Source organism: Rattus norvegicus, chromosome 7 (genome assembly GCF_021556685.1).
Source record: "Rattus norvegicus strain SHRSP/BbbUtx chromosome 7, alternate assembly SHRSP_T2T, whole genome shotgun sequence".
Classification (NCBI taxonomy): domain Eukaryota; kingdom Metazoa; phylum Chordata; class Mammalia; order Rodentia; family Muridae; genus Rattus; species Rattus norvegicus.
This window is the reverse complement of record NC_141540.1, coordinates 29,731,392-29,747,442: the sequence shown is the minus strand read 5'-3', so window position 1 is coordinate 29,747,442 and position 16,051 is coordinate 29,731,392. Positions and strand designations below refer to the sequence as shown.

Here is a 16,051-nt window from a genome sequence, read left to right as displayed (position 1 = left end):
AACGGCTAAGAGTATAACTCACAATGAGGCTGTGTGTTGTGCTGGCTGTGAGAGCATTGTCTGTGGAAAGTAGCAAGCATGGGCAGACCTGAAGAGTAGATGTCTCAATATGCCACCCTGGAGGTCGCTGGTACCAGATGACGCCAAGCAAATACTCACGGATTGTCGAGAGATCGGCGATGAGTCAGGGGAAGGCTAGAGAGAGTGGGATAGACGGGGGCCAAAAAGAATTTCTTCTCATAATTGGGGTGCTGTTCCCATTTGGAAGTGTGAATGAAAATGGATGCTCCTTTCAGGGGAGATGTGATAAAAGTGGGACACTGTCACTGGTGAAGTGGAGGGCCAGAGACAGCGGTTCTCACCCTTCCTACCCCATGACACTTTAACACGGTTCCTCGTGGTGTGGTGACCCCCGACCCTAAAATTATTTTTGTTGCTACTTCATAACTGTACTTTTGCTACAGCTATGAATTGTAATGTAAATCTGTGTTTTCTGATGGTCTTAGGAGACCCCTGTGAAAGGGTTGTTTGACCTCCCCCCAAAGGGTCATGACCCACAGGTTTAGAACCGCTGACCCAAGTTATAGGTGGAGGGCTAGCAACTTGCAGAAAAATTGTACGTGAGTGCACCCATGTGGGGTTCTTAATGTTCATCTCATTTTCTTTGATTATTTTTATTTATTATTATTATTATTATTATTATTATTATTATTATATTTTATAATCATGGCCATGTTTTAACAGCTCAGCAGCCTATCTGACAAATGACAAAAGGACATTTATTTTGTTAATTTTAAGTGCATAATCATTGACAGGGTTTCTCTGTATAGCCTTCTCTCCTGGCATTCATTCTGCAGACCAGGCTGGACTTGAAGTCACAGAGATCTGCCTGCCTCTGCCACCCAAGCGCTTGGATTAAAGGGGTGCATCACCACCGCCCGGCTGTGCATAGTCATTTTAAGTTAGACTGGGAAGGGACAGGAAGGGGTCTATGGGATCAATCATACCATCGTCACAGCAAGGTACTTGCTAGGGCAATAATGTTGGTCAGCACAGTGTCACAAGGAGACCAGCGTCATACCCGGTGAGACCTAGGGCTGGGGCAGGCTCACCTGCTAATTTAAGGTGCAGGTTCCCAGGACCACCAGCATGACTGAATTTGAAATTCCGAGCCACCAAATGAGTTCCAGCAGACCAATGTAACACTATTACGCGACTGCAAAGACCCCCACTCTCATGCCAGGCCACATGCTCCTGGCGTGCCGTGGATGGGGCACACAATAGGAATGGTGCCTCTCAAGCCACGCTGTAGGCAACTCTTGCCTGAATTTATCCTACCTTGGCTGCCACAGTCTGTCTGCTAGAGGCTGCAGTTTACCACAGTGACACCATTCGCTGTGTCTGTGTGTGAGGGGAGGGGCTGAGGCAAACTCGATCCTCCCGGCCGAGCCTTGTATACCTACCTGAAAAAAAGGGGATAAAAATTTATTCTGTGTCCACAGACAGAATTATTTCTAGTTACTGCGCAGGCAAGTCTAGGTTATAATCTCTGACTACCTGTGAGCACTGACGAGATGGCCAGAGATGCTCGAATACCACGACTGAGCATCTGACAGGGACGGCGGAGTCTGAAGTACACTTGGTTCCCATTGCTTTTTTCCTCCGTCTCACGTTTCAAAAGTGCTTGGGATACTAAGGACACAGGACGTCAGGAGCCGCCGAATGAGATTGCTTTTTCCCACCCGGACAAGATTGCATTGAACAATTTTTTTTTTTACCTTGGTTATTGACTTCTTCCAACACATTCTCTCTGGACTGACTAGGACTTGGGGAAATTTGTTGATCAGACAAATAATAGCTCAAGTTGATTGAGCTTTACCCATGTGTTCGGGGTTCTGGGGACGAAAGATCAAATAAGACCTTTATCTTGTAAGATTCATGTTTTCATTAGGGGCGGAGGTTGAACAGGAATAGATTAAGCTGCCACGGTGTGGGATGGTGCACACCTAGGATATGGAGGGAGGAGGGGCTAGTTCTTCCTGGATAGACAGAGTACTTGCCAGGGAGGGGGATAGCTGATCAGCTGTGCTAGCTTTCCATTGCTATGACGGAACACCTGACATAAATAAACCAGAGAAGGAAAAATTTGGGTCTTTTGTTTGTTTTTGTTTCTTTTTTGTTTTTGGCTCACAGTTCAAAGGGCTCAGTCCATGGTCATGTGACTCCAGGTTTCTAGGATAGCTGGTGACAGAAGTACACGGCATCTCATTGGAGGGGAGAGGAGAGGAGAGGAGGGGAAAAGAGGAGAGGAGAGGAGGGGAGAAAAGAGGAGAGGAGAGGGGAGGAGAGGAGGGTAGAGGAGAGGAGGGGAGAGGAGGGGAAAAGAGGAGGGGAAAAGAGGAGGGGAAAGGAGGGGAGAACAGAGGAAAGAAGAGGAGAGGAGGGGAAAGGAGGAGAAGAAAGGAGGGGAGAACAGAGGAGAGGAGAGGAGAGGAGAGGAGGGAAGAAGACAGAATAGGGAAAAGACAAGATAACCTAGAAGACTTGACCCAGCGGCCTATTTCCTTCAGTTAAGCCCATACCGCTCATGGCCTCCAAAAACAACCAACTCGGGACCGCATTTTCAAAACAAGAGCCTATGGGGCAACGTCTCATATTCGACTGACCTCATAGCCCTTGGTTAAAATCTGGGGATGAGGAGGAGGAGGCTATCACACTCAGCAGGGGCTCTCGTGCTAACACAAATGTGCTTGTAAATATGTGGTGGTGCAAATGTGTTTGGCCCAAGGGGAGTGGCACTATCAGGAGGTGTGGCCTTATTGAAGGAGGAGTGGCCTTGGAGGAAGTGTGTCGCTCTGTAGGTGGGCTTGCAGGCCCTTTGCTTAAGCCCCACCCAGGGCAGGAGAGCCTTCAGATCAAGATACAAAACTCTCTGCTCCTTCTCCAGTACCATGTCTGCCTGGGCGCTGCTATGTTTCCCGCCACGATGACACTGGACTGAGCCTCTGAACCTATAAGCCAGCCACAATTAAATGCTGTCCTTTTTAAGAGTCTCCTTGGTTATGGTGTCTTTTCTCAGCCATAGTTACTACAGAAGCTCAGGGAGGCTGGAGGTGTGGAAAAGGGAGGCAGGGCCAAACCAAGGAAAGGCAGTGCCTGCCCAGTGGTGAGCCTTGATCTTGGCAGTGGTGGGAACAAGATCTGATCAGATGCGTTAAGGTAAAAAGAACACCTGGCAGGGTGTGGCTGCCTCCTCTCCAGGGGTACATCCCCTGTCTCCTCTATGTGGTACCATCTGGCTAGCACCAACTAGTTGGTGTGGCCTCATGGAGGGAGTCTTGCCTGATTTTCCCTGTGTCCCTGTCAGCATCTTCTTGTGTGTCTCTAAGGGACTGTGTGCATGTGTATCCGAGGATACTTTATTCCGTATCTGTTTTCTCAGCAGTCTGCGAGCTGGCCTCCTGAAATGGTCATGTTAATAGTCAACCTTTGTGGTGGTGTGAATATGCTTGGCCCATGGGAAGTGGCACTATTAGGAGGTGTGACCTTATTGGAGGAAGTGTGCCACTGTTGGGGGTGGGCTTTGAGGCACCTATGTTCAAGCTCACCCAGTGTGGAAGAGAGCTGTGGAGAGCTGTGGGATGATGTCACAGGTGAGGCAGGTACAAGACAGAAGGAGGCCTGTCATTGGACGAGAAGGAAGGATGTACGGGAGAAAAGTTTGAAGGAAGAGGAGGAGACTGGAACGGAAAAGAGGAGGAGACAGGAGGAAGAGAGAGAGAGAGAGAGAGAGAGAGAGAGAGAGAGAGAGAGAGAGAGAGAGAGAGAGAGGAGCCGTGGCAGGACAATATGGCGGGTGACGTTAAGATTCCACACTGTTCCTTTACAGGTTGTTACGAATGTTTTTAGGAGATGGATGTGTACTAGGCTTTGTGTGTTTAGGTGGGCAATTATATCTTATCAATTGCGCCAAAGGTTATTGTATTGTGTGTTCTTTCATGTGGTGATTTAAGTGGGGCGGCTGGTCTGGGCCACCGCAGAGCTGGGATGTGTGTTTCTGGCATGGACACCTGCCTTGGGAACTAGATAGGTAGAGAGATCGCTGCCAGGCTCAGAGGGAGGCCTTCGGCAGTGTGATATGGGATGGAGCAGAGTGGATGAGACGCTTTGCTGACTGAGAATTAAGATATCTAGCAGATATCTTGGGGCACTGCGGTGCTGGACTTAGTGGGGATAGAGGCAGCTCTTTTATTTTTTATATTTTTACAACAGAGAGCCTCCTCCTGGCTGCCTTTGGGTCAAGATGTAGAACTCCCAGTTCCTCCAGCACCATGTCTGCCTGGACACTGCGGTGCTTTCCACTGTGATGAGAATGGACTGAACCTCTGAAACTGTAAGCCAGCCCCAGTTACATGTTTGCCTTCATAAGAGTTGCCAGTGAGGGGATATTTGAAGAGAGCTGGTTCCCGTGTCTCTTCACAGCAATAAAACCCTAATTAAGGCAAACTCTTCTAATCCATCTAATGGTCAGAAGGGCTTGACACAGGCACTTATTTACCCTCTTGACAAATAGGGAAACCGAGTCACAGAATGACCGAATAACCTGCTGGTAGATGGGGAGGTCAGAATTTGGACACAGGAGATGTGGCTGTTAAGGCTCTTGGTTACACAGGTCCTACCCATGCCACAGGCAGAAGAACTTAGGGACTGGAGATCAGCCCGCCCGTCAGTGGTGGCTTCTGTCTCTGTGGCTCCCCAAGTTCTAAGCCTGCAATTTCCTGCCCTGTTCTTGGGCTAAACATATCGTGAGCCATCGCCAGGGTTACTGCTGAGGATTCAGAAAGCTGGATTGCGGCGGCGGAAATAAAGCACCACGGGGAGACATCTGACTCATGGTCGGGAGGAACAGCTGGCTCTAACTATTGCATAAAAGCTTGAGTGAGGAGGGTTGAAGGAAAGTGAGGCGGGAAACTGAGTCTGGAAGGAATGGGGCTGCGGAGGTGGTGTGAGAGCCGGGCACATAGTGCTGTGGCTGGTGGCAGAGACAGGCAGATCCCAAGGCTCAGAGGGTGGGCCATCTACATCTAAAACAGCGAGCTCCAGGTTCAGTGAGAGACCCTGTCTCAGAAAGTTAGGGGAGTAGTGATCGGGGAAGTCATCTGCATCTGTCATCTGGTATCTGGCCTTCATACATGTACAAGCAAATATATCTGCAGGATTACCTGCATGCCCGTGTTTGCATGTACACACACACACACACACACACACACACACACACACACACACACACGGAGGAATGGGGCTCAGAAGGAAGCTCTGACCTAGGGGTTCACAGTCTGAGAGACACATCTAGAAACTCATTTTAAGGTTTTTAAGCTTGGAAACCCTGCAGCGTTTTAATACTAAAGTCCCTTTTTGCTCGCCGACCTCTGTTGTAGCATTTCTAATCAGAAAAGGATGTTCTCATTAAGCCTCTCCATGCCGCTGTGTCTCCTCTGCTCGCAGGGCCTGCCTGAATTAGGAAATTGCTTCCTTCGGAAATCCCTTTAAGTCCAGGTTCCAGACTCAGGATTCCAAACGTCTTCGGCCTTAGCTAATGATTCAGCGGCCTCTCCACCTCTCCTTCCTCTCTTCCGAGCGATTTAATCATAACTGTCCCTGGATGTTGTTTGCTTAGTCATGGCAACAGAGCCATTTCATAGGCCAATTAGCAGCACAGACACTATTGACATTCTGCCTGTGCGAGGCGAATGTCTGAGATGCAAACAAACGTTTGACTGATCTCCATGCATCTTCCCAAACTGGACCCATGCGGGTATTGTAGGTGACGGAAGTCTCGTTCGTGTGCATGTGTGGCAGGATGTAGGCTCTGGGTTTTCAAAGGTGATCACAAGAGGTGGGGACGCAGCTTGGTTGGTCTCATTTTAAGTAGCCCGTGAAGTAAGGATGGGGCGGGAGGGATTCCTCAGAGAGAAGAGGACTTTCCGGGAGAAACAAACGTTCCAGAATTTCAGCACCAAGCTTCTTTTCCTGCTTCGAGAGACAAATATGCAGCTGTTAAAATTTGGCTTTTGAAGATGGAACTCTTAGAAAATGACAAACCACTGTGATAAAGACTTCAGTGTGTGCCCTCCAGCTACTGCTCTGGGTCCCCATGAGACTTCACAGTAATTTGCTATTTAAATATTAGATCTTAAAATGAAATTCAAATAGAAAGGCCATATTCAGTAAATAGTTGTAGCTGTATACTAAATTGTTAATGGCTATACACACAAACACACACACACACACACACACATACACACATATATATGAGGTTTTATACGTGTTTTTAATCATCAAAAGTTGTCCATCTATATTTCAAACCTTGAACAACAATATGCTGAAAATATAAAAATGGAAATCAGAATAAAAGACTTTAAATGTGTTCAGTTCTGCAAACGAAGAGACCGGCACCTTTACAATGACTTAAACATTATATGATGCACGCATGTCTTGGAATATTACACAGTACCCACATGCGTGCACGATTTTTAATGTAACCAAAAGCTCAAGTTTAAAAATGTAGGCACAAAAACCTCAGGCAAATCGGTTGCTGTCTGTGGTTTGAGTCATAGTTCGATATTCCCTCAGTTGTCAGGCACCGGCCTCCTCTTATACGGGCTAATAGATGTCTGTTATATAGTGACCGTCCAATGCCCAAGTGAAATTGCTCTCAAGTCCTCAGAAAAGAATGGGGATATTCGCCAAGTAATATACTTCCAGGGAAGGGACATGACGTCACTTGTTTTACAAGTGTGCTAAACCTTCATCATGGTACCGAGTAAGCACCAGGCACTGGGCTTGCCTATTGCAGGATGGACCTAGTTCCCTCCTTTCCCCTCCCAAAAGAAACCCAGCGTCTCTAAACCAACCCTTCACTTCAGATCTTAGTTTGCCCCGAAAGCCACTAAGTCCACGGCGGCACAGAGTAAGATGCAGCTTTGGTAAGATAAACTTCCCACATAATCCAAGCTTAAAATATAACAGTGACTCTGCTTGTATGAAACACCCAAAACAGGCGAATCCATCAAGACAGCAGATTCACTTGTGTGGAGGGGTGGGCAGGGCATGGCTGCCCGGTGGGTGCCGTGTTCCCTTTGAGACAGGCGGACATGCTCTGGAATTAGATCACGGCGTTGGTAGCACACCACTGAGGGTATGCTAAACGCCACTGAGCCATACACTTCACGTTGGTTGGTTTTTAGCTTTGCTAACTTGTGAGAGGCCGGCAATGTGAGGAAGTGGGTGTTTTGTAAGGGGCTCTGCTGCCTGGTTTTGGTCTTTGCTTTACTCTCTCCCTTTTTGAAATGGCAAACTATGTGGGCAAAGTAGACAACAGCCTAGGCACGGTGGGACTGAAGTGGAATCCTACAAGGCACCTCCTGTCAGGACCCTGCAGAGATCGTGTGTGAGATCCCTTTCTCCATTCTCAGGCTCTACCTGTGGAGTAGCGCCAAGCCTTGTGTCCTGGAGTCTTCTGGTGTGTGTGAGTACACGCGCACGTGCACGTGCGTGTGTGGTGACGGTGGTGCTGTGTGTGCACGCATGTGCACACGCCCATGCATGTGCACTTGTGGTGATGGTGCTGTGCACGAGTGCAAACACACGAGCATGTGCATGTGTGGTCATGGCAGTGGTGGTGTGTGTGTGCGCTCACGTGCATGTGTGTGTGCATGTGTGGTGATGGTGGTGGTGCTGTGTGTGCACTCATGGGCGCACCCCCATGAATGTGCACGTGTGGTGATAGTGCTGTGCACTCATGGGCATGCCCCTGTGCATGTGCACGTGTGGTCATGGCAGTGGTGGTGTATGTGTGTGTGCATGTGCATGTGCATGTGTGGCCATGGCAGTGGTGGTGTGTGTGTGCGCACATGCATGTGCATGTACATGTGGCGATGACAGTGATGCTGTGTGTTTGATTAAAACAGAGCCAAGGAGCTTTAAGAACCATTGATCTAGCTCCTTAAATCCCCAGCCTCCCCTTAAATGCCCCCACCACGGAGCGAGGGGCTTCTGAGCTTTTGTTTCAGTTGCAGCCCTTCATGTCACGCACACTTGTCCCAACAAGGCGTTACTACATCTATCTGTAGTTACTTGGTTTTGCATCTGTCTACTCCAGAAGACCTTGGTGGGAGTACACATGGATAGATATTCTCTCCAATATGGCCGAGTTCCTACCTGGGCTGTGGAAAGAGCACTGGAGCACACCAGCCTTTGACGGGCATTCTCAGCAGGAGACACGACTCGATGTTGAGGCTCAGTGGTGGGAGGGGTGTCAAGAGTCTGGGACCTGAAAGAAAGATGGTGGAGCAGGAGAGGTGGACAGAGGGCCTAGTGCTCAGTCAGGCACATTCGTTTTGCTCATAAGAACGATGGGGAGCTAGGGCAGGTGTAAGGAGAGCTGGAAGGGGTGACGTAATCAGGTTTACATCTGCAGACCTACTGTGCGGTGGAGGAAATGCCAAGGGAAGGACTTCCTGTGTCTGGATGTGAACCACCATTTGCTCCCTTCCTCACTCAAAGCCCTTCATGCGGTCTGAGCGGACGAGTGGCCAGAAGCTCTGAGTTAAAGTTCTTGCTCTGGGCGAGGGATCGACAGTAAACAAGACTTCTATGGGCCTCTGCTTCCTCATCAGCAAATGACAGGATCAAAGTCAAGTTTCTTTTTTTTTTTTTTTTTGGTTCTTTTTTTTCGGAGCTGGGGACCGAACCCAGGGCCTTACGCTTCCTAGGCAAGCGCTCTACCACTGAGCTAAATCCCCAGCCCCAAAGTCAAGTTTCTAAACCAACATTATACGGCGTCCGGGCCACTGCCCTTTTAAGTACCCAGAGAAGGAGCATTCTTCTGAGGGTCTCGGGAGAATCTTCTTGTCCTGTTTAAGTCACTAGCGGTCCTCAGCAGGTCAATGGAAGAGACAACAGCCTTTCTTTCTTCCTGACCTCAGCAATCATGTCACCTTGGATCTTCCTTTTGGGACTTTGAACCTGGAGAGAGTAGCGTCCGGTCAAAGACAGGTGGTGGAGCAAGTCTGTAATGTAAAGCCCTGGGAAATTAGAGAGTAGACCGGAAGTGAAAGGCCATCCTTGAGCTGTAGCGTGAACTTGAGGGCAGCCTGGGTTCCACGTGACCCTATCTCAAATGGTCCCTCTAAATTAACTACAGTAGTTTCTGTATTATGCTTAGCTTATCGAAGACTCCCTGTGGATGCCTGGAAACACTGGCTCATTTGTCTATGTTTTTCATGCGCGCGCACGCACAAACACACACACACACACACACACACACACACACAGGAGTTCAAAATTAAGCACACTGAAAGCTTAACAATACTACTAATGAAACTGGACATTCAAAGCATTTGTTTTTAGTTTACTCCTATGAATGCTTTCCCTGCGTGTACATCATGCATGTGCCTGGTGCCTATGGAGGTCACAGAAGGGCCTCAGATCCCCCCAGAAGTGGATTTGAAAGTTTGTCAGCCACCATGTGTGTGCTGGGAACCGAGCCCTCCCCTTGGACTGGAGTTATGGCTGGTTGTGAGCCGCCATTCTGGGAAGTAAACCTGGGTGGGTCCTTCTGGAGAACACCAAGCGTTCTTAACTACCGAGCCGTCTCTGCAGGACAAGTTTAATCATATGTTGTCATAAGATGATGTGTGTATGGCAGGTTCCTTTCTCTGAAGTGGCCCGCTACTCTCAGGTTCTTTCTTGTGATGATGTGAGATGTTAGGGCTCTAGAGACAATCAGAGGAAGGACAGGATTGTGGTGTGGGGTTAGGCTACCGCTCCTCTGAAGACCATCAGAGAAAGGATGGCTCTGGCCCACAGGAGAAGAAGGGTACTGGGTGCCTCCCAAGTGTGCACAAAGTAGGAACTCTCCTTTACCTAGTGTCTTCCATGCAATGTGCTTAGGGGCCAAGGCCACTTGTCAACAGAGAAAGAAAGGAAAATGTAAAGGAAACCCAAGCCATCCAACATGCGGGGGAGTCTTGTATGGGAGGGACCATCTCCGGGAAAAGTCTTCACAGCTTCCCGTCTCCTACTCAGCACACGGCACCCTCCTCTCCACAAAGCGGTTGCTGTTCAAAGGTGGAAACAGCTGCTGAGTGGTGTGGTTTTTCCCACCGCACTGAACGAGACCAAAGTTGATCAGTCAGGAAATGGGGCGTGCAGTCATGATTTTCTTTTGACTAATTATGGTTAGAAGCATCTGAATGCAACAAGCCTTTGCCTATAAGGTAAAACAAACAAGTACATTTCTAAAATGGAAAAGAGGCACTGTGCTTTCTCTTCGTCCTGTATTTCCATGTTAGGGACTTTCCGTTGCCCATCTGACGAGCCCGCACTGCCCTTTGACTAAACTCAGTACAGTCATAGCCACAGCGAGGCCACCCCTCCCCAGCTCCCACCTGGCCTCTAGCCTGGTCTCCTGGACATTTTTTCCTATTGATGGAGGATACGCTGCACGCTCCTGGCCTCAGGGCTTTGGAGTAGCTATTCTTTTTTGCCTGGGATCTTCTTGGTTCTTGGAGTCTCCGTTCTTAGCAGCAGACTTCTTAAAAATCCACTGCATTATGTTCACCTACTTAAAACACCATCATTTCTCTCTTCACCCCAATCCTCTATTCCAGAAACTTGCTCTTCTTTGTTTCTTTTTTCTTTTCTCTTTCTTTCTTTCTCTTTCTCTCTCTTTCTTTCTTTCTTTCTTTCTCTCTTTCTCTCTCTCTTCCTTCCTTTCTTTCTTTCTTTCTTTCTTTCTTTCTTTCTTTCTTTCTTTCTTTCTTTCTTTCTTTCTTTCTTTCTATGGTACTTATAGTGCTTGAAATTGTATCTTTTGGTTTGACTTTGTCTGTTCTTCCTAGAGTTTTCTTCTGTCTTGTTCACAGTCATTTCTCATGCATGTAGGGGATGGCTGGCCTGAACAGGGATTTTTTTTTTTCCCGGAGCTGGGGACCAACTGAACAGGGATTGTTAAATGAAGGGACAGATTACACATGCTATAACTTTATCAGGTGGAATATTCGATATCCACCAGGTCCAGTTAAGGAATATGCCTGTAGTCAGGCAGGTTGGGTCAATGACTGCTCATTCTCTCTCTCTCTCTCTCTCTCTCTCTCTCTCTCTCTCTCTCTCTCTCTCTCTTTCACACACACACTCATCATACACACACTCACTACACACTCACCACACACATACACACTCACCACACACACTCACCACACACATACACACTCACCACACATACCCACCACACACACACTCACCACATACACACTCACCACACACACTCACCACATACACACACTCACCACATATACACTCACCACACGCACACACTCACCACACACACACCACACACACACACTCACCACATATACACTCACCACACACACTCACCACACACACACTCATCACACACACTCACCACACACACACTCACCACACGCACACACTCACCACACATAATCACCACATATACACACTCACCACATATACACTCACCACATACACACACTCACCATACACACACCCCACACACTCACCACATATACACTCACCACACACATTCACCACACACACACTCATCACACACACTCACCACACACACACTCACCACACGCATACACTCACCACACATAATCACCACATATACACACTCACCACATATACACTCACCACATACACACACTCACCATACACACACTCATCACACACACTCACCACACACACACTCATCACACACACTCACCACACACACACTCACCACACGCACACACTCACCACACATAATCACCACATATACACACTCACCACATATACACTCACCACATACACACACTCACCATACACACACACACCCCACACACACACTCACCACACACTCACCACACACACTCACCACACACACACCACACACACACACCTGCTGAGAGCCACTAGCCATTCATAAGAGGACATGAGGAGAGAACTTCCATGATTTAGCTTCCCAGGAGGTCATTGGTGCTGGGATTTGGGAAGCAGAATTATTTTGTTTTTCTGGGTGGATACTGTCAAGAAGCTGGGACAGTCCCATGGATGTTCTTTCTGAGTACATCTCCTGCATGGGTCAGGAAGACTGACCTGGGAGCAGACTCTCAATAGGTGGTGAGGTGACAGCGACCTCTTCTCATTGCCAGGCCAGCGCATGGTCTCTGCTTGTGCAGTGACATAATAGCAGTCCTTGGACAAGACTACCAAGGGGGCTTGGTTTGAGTCTCTATCTGCTGTTAGAGTGGCCTCAGGTGGTAATGCTGGGCTATGCCTTCAACCTGGGCAGAAGCTGCCACAGATAGCTACCTGGTGGTGCCAGGCCAGTTTCTGGGTCTCCTGGAGTACTTTCCCTGTTCTTACGGCTGTCTCAGGGTGAGGCACAGGGTCAGGTAACATAGAAATAAACAGTCAGGGTGTGGTGGCACACACACTTAATCCCAGCACTCAGGAGGCAGAGGCAGGCAGATGTCTGTGGGTTAGAGTCAGCCTGGACAGTGAATTGCAAGACAGCCAGGGCGATTACAGAGAGAGACCGTGACTCAAAAAACAAATTATCTATCTATCTATCTATCTATCTATCTATCTATCTATCTATCTATCTATCTATCATCTATCTATCTATCTATCTATCTATCTATCGATACAGATATAGAGATCAGTAATTCTATCTGGTAGTGGTATTATCTTTCTAATATAGGATTTGTTTAGGGGTGGCCACTGAACCAAGACAGCAGAGGCCAAGGTGGGAACCAGTGTATTGTGGTTCATTCTCCAGGTAGGAGTGTTCATTTGGAAGGCTGTGGAAACTTTAAGAGGTAGAGAGACTTGTTGGAGGGAGTGGGTCACTGGGTGTGGGCCCTGAGGTTATCATGCAACCCAGCCTCATTTCCTGCCTGCTCTTGGACCCAGTGAGACCAGCCACCTGAGGCAGGAGTTTAGTTCACAGTAGGCCAAAGGGAAAACGGCTCATGCAAACTCCAAGTTACTCACATATGTTACAGTGGGAATGGATGTTAGAGTTCATATGGGATTCTAGGTTTAAACACTAAAGCTAGGCCCACCAAGGACTAGAGACAAAGACACTTACATCTGGGTACAAGACACTCAAGGACTTGACAGACTCAAGACAAACCATGAGGACCAAGACCAGCATTGTTGAGATGCTGGATAGTTTCCAGGAAACCCCAGACCATTCATTTGGTAGACAAGAGACAGACGAAACATTGTAGCCACCTCTTGTTAGCTGTGAGGGCAGACAGAGCTTTGTATAACTGAGAACATTTAGGATAGCCGGGGGTAACACCGAAAGTCTTACTTTCTCTTTTTACCAAACCTTTATGTCTTAGGAGCCTGCCTTGTTTTCCCTTAATTTCTTACTGTTCTGTGAACCCCTCAATAAAGTTTCCCATTTAACTCTTACAAGCACCTGCAACTTTAGTCTTTATTGGCATAGGACACTGAACTTGGAGTCACCGCATCTGGTCAATCTTTGGCGATAGTTAAGTGTCCACCACCTTAGGACTCTGGTCAAGCCCGCCTGGCTGAGAAAGGCTGTTGCTGGTAAGCACTGTAACAGCTTCATGTGTGCTTTTAACACCCTCCCTTTTTCCACCGCAATGGACGGACTCCCCTCCACTCATCAGCTAGAATAAACCATCCCTTTCTTAAGTTACATCTTGTCAAGTATTTTGTCACAACTAGAAACAAAGAAAGAAACTTACTTCTAGAGGTAAAGTGAAAAGTGCCCATTTTGTCCAATAACAGTCTCTCACCACAAGGTCAGATGCCTTCGTTTCCATGGAGGATGCATCATCTCTTTTATCCTGTACACTGGGTTTCCCCAGTCCTCATAGCTCAAAGGTCATGTTCAGTAGTCTGGTTCTTAACCTGTGGGGTGAGACCCTTTGGGGATCAAATGACCCTTTCACAGGGATTGCCTAAGATCACCAGAAAATATTTACACTGCGATTGGTAACAGCAACAAAATCGCAGTTATAAAGTAAGGATGAGATAAATTTATTGTTGAGGGTCACCACAGGATGAGGGGCTGTATTAAAGGGTGGTAGCATTAAGAAGGTTGAGAACCACTTTTCCATATGACCCCTCAACACACCTATAGGGTTAAGCCGGTCCCTTAAGCCTTTCCTCCCTATATCGCTCTTTTGGCGTCCCTGTTTTGATGTAGCTAATTTGTTTATAATTTGTCTGTCTGGGGACACAGTCTCCCTTCGTGTTTGTAACCCCAGAGCTTAGCAAAGAACTTGGCACGACCAGGGCTTCTCTATAAATAGCGAGTTCAAAATGGAGCCTTATTTCCTGACGAGTTCACCTCTCAGTGAGTTTTATTGATTCTGCACTGTGAGCCAGGAGGACACTAGGGAACGGAGGGTCCTTGTCTTCAAGGAATTTGAACTTCTGCTCAAAAGCCCAACACCTGTAATAGCAGATGGCGTTGGCTGAGGAACAGGCGCGGAGCCGTTTACAATGTCTCTGTACAGCTCCTAGAGTCACATAGCGGTCAGAGGGTCAGAGGCCAGAGCAGGAGTTGTGGTCCCAGTTAACAGCTCCCAGCTGTTAGGCTGAAACGGACCACGGAGGTGAAACTCTAGTTACAGATCTGGGAGATGTTGATTTTGAGGAGGAGCTCTAGGTCTGAGCAACCCTGGGAGAGCTGGTCTTTCTAGGTGATGGGGTTGTGAGGGATGGAGCTGTCTGCTTTCTTCGAAAGCAGGAGAGGGCTTGGTTTCCTCTTCAGACCCGAACGTCATTTAGTCTGTCGACCTTACCAGACATATACCCACGATGCTCAGAGCAGGTGTTCCCTGTCATTTCCTCTCCTCTCCACATCCTGGGGACAGGGAGGGGACGTGAGGAAAGAGAGCGGAGGCCAAAAGGAGGGAGGGCAAGCAGGCGAGCCCTGCTGCGGACCACGCCTTCGGCCACGACCCCCCAAATCCTACTTTAAACTCCCGCCCCCTCTGAACCGCCACCAATGCCCGGCCCAGGAACGCGCAGGAGGCTGCGCATTGGTTGGCGCCACGGTTGCCGCGGTGACGGGTGGGTCCGTGGGGGTCCCCGCGCGGGGCGGGGCTAGGGCTGTCCCTGGTCCCGCGCGCCGCCTCCATCTGGGTCTCCGCCACCGGGACCTGAGGTCCAGAGCGCGGATTCCCTGCGGGTGGCGCGATGGGTTGCGGGAACTCCACGGCCACCAGCGCGGCCGCGGGCCGAGGTAAGCCAGGCTACGGGGCGTGGGTCCCTCGGGAGAGGCGGCGGCGGCGGGGGACGCGCAGTTCCCTCGCCCCATCCTCAATTTCTGAGACTGAAGCTCGCCCGCTTCTGGAAAGACCGAGAGGAAGCCGGTGCCCCTGTGCGGGGGCGGTCACGCCCGGATTCAGCGGGGAGGACTGTCGCCTGGGTCCTGCAGCCGGTCTCTGCACCCTTCTGGGGAGCAGAATTTCCCAGTTGTGTCTCTGGTCCCTCACATCCCCTTTCCATCGGCTTGGCTTCCCTCCAGGCCTCGCCCCGGACCCCTTGACTCTCGGACCCTGCGCCTGGAAAAGTGCAGCTGAGCAAGTCAGGACTTTTCTGGGAGTGGGGCTGAGGGCCAGTGGGCTGGGGACAGCAGCCCGCAGGGCTATAAAAAACGCACCCGTGTGGGTCTGCTTACTTAAGACCCACCCTGCTGCGCGTTTAGGCTCTCGCTGAGAAGCTGCGGGAGCTAGAGGCTCAGTTTCGCTTGATGGAGAGCTTCAGGGCTGGCCTCTCTTTTGATAAATTTTCACTTAAAATATATATCCAAACTTGTTTGTGCACGACTTCATTTCGCTGATTGGCCGGGCAGGGCTTCTAGATTTCCCTGGCTAAGCCAGGCTTTCTATCGAGTAACGTATTGTAAGATTCAGCCCCTCTGATAAAACCAGCTGATGTTGGATTTGTTTGGGGTTTTCTCCGCTGACGTATTTTAGCGTCCTTTTGGACA

At 49.0% G+C, this 16,051-nt stretch overlaps 1 protein-coding gene and 1 long non-coding RNA gene across 5 annotated transcripts in view; one reads left to right on the top strand and one right to left on the bottom strand.

Moving 5' to 3' along the window:
* Positions 1 to 5,356: 5,356 nt before the first annotated feature.
* LOC102549680 (uncharacterized) lies at positions 5,357 to 15,021 on the bottom strand. Of its 2 annotated transcripts, XR_015625188.1 has the most exons (5): positions 14,859 to 15,021; positions 13,794 to 13,959; positions 8,869 to 9,086; positions 8,221 to 8,332; positions 5,357 to 6,030 (listed from the first exon to the last, which is right to left on the bottom strand). It is a non-coding gene; the product is annotated as an uncharacterized LOC102549680 (long non-coding RNA). The 2 variants fall into 2 exon arrangements; XR_015625187.1 differs by lacking the exon at positions 14,859 to 15,021 and having other exon boundaries at positions 8,869 to 9,027; positions 13,794 to 14,533.
* Positions 15,022 to 15,164: 143 nt separating this feature from the next.
* The window catches only part of C7h12orf75 (similar to human chromosome 12 open reading frame 75), a 42,915-nt gene continuing 42,028 nt past the window's right edge, over positions 15,165 to 16,051 (top strand). Inside the window, exon 1 of one of the 3 annotated variants that reach the window (XM_087555291.1) lies at positions 15,165 to 15,301. Coding sequence is in view for 2 of the 3 variants with exons in the window: in XM_087555290.1 (XP_087411416.1) it covers positions 15,256 to 15,320 (65 nt within the window). In the remaining variant the exon portion in view is untranslated. 3 annotated transcript variants of the gene reach the window in all.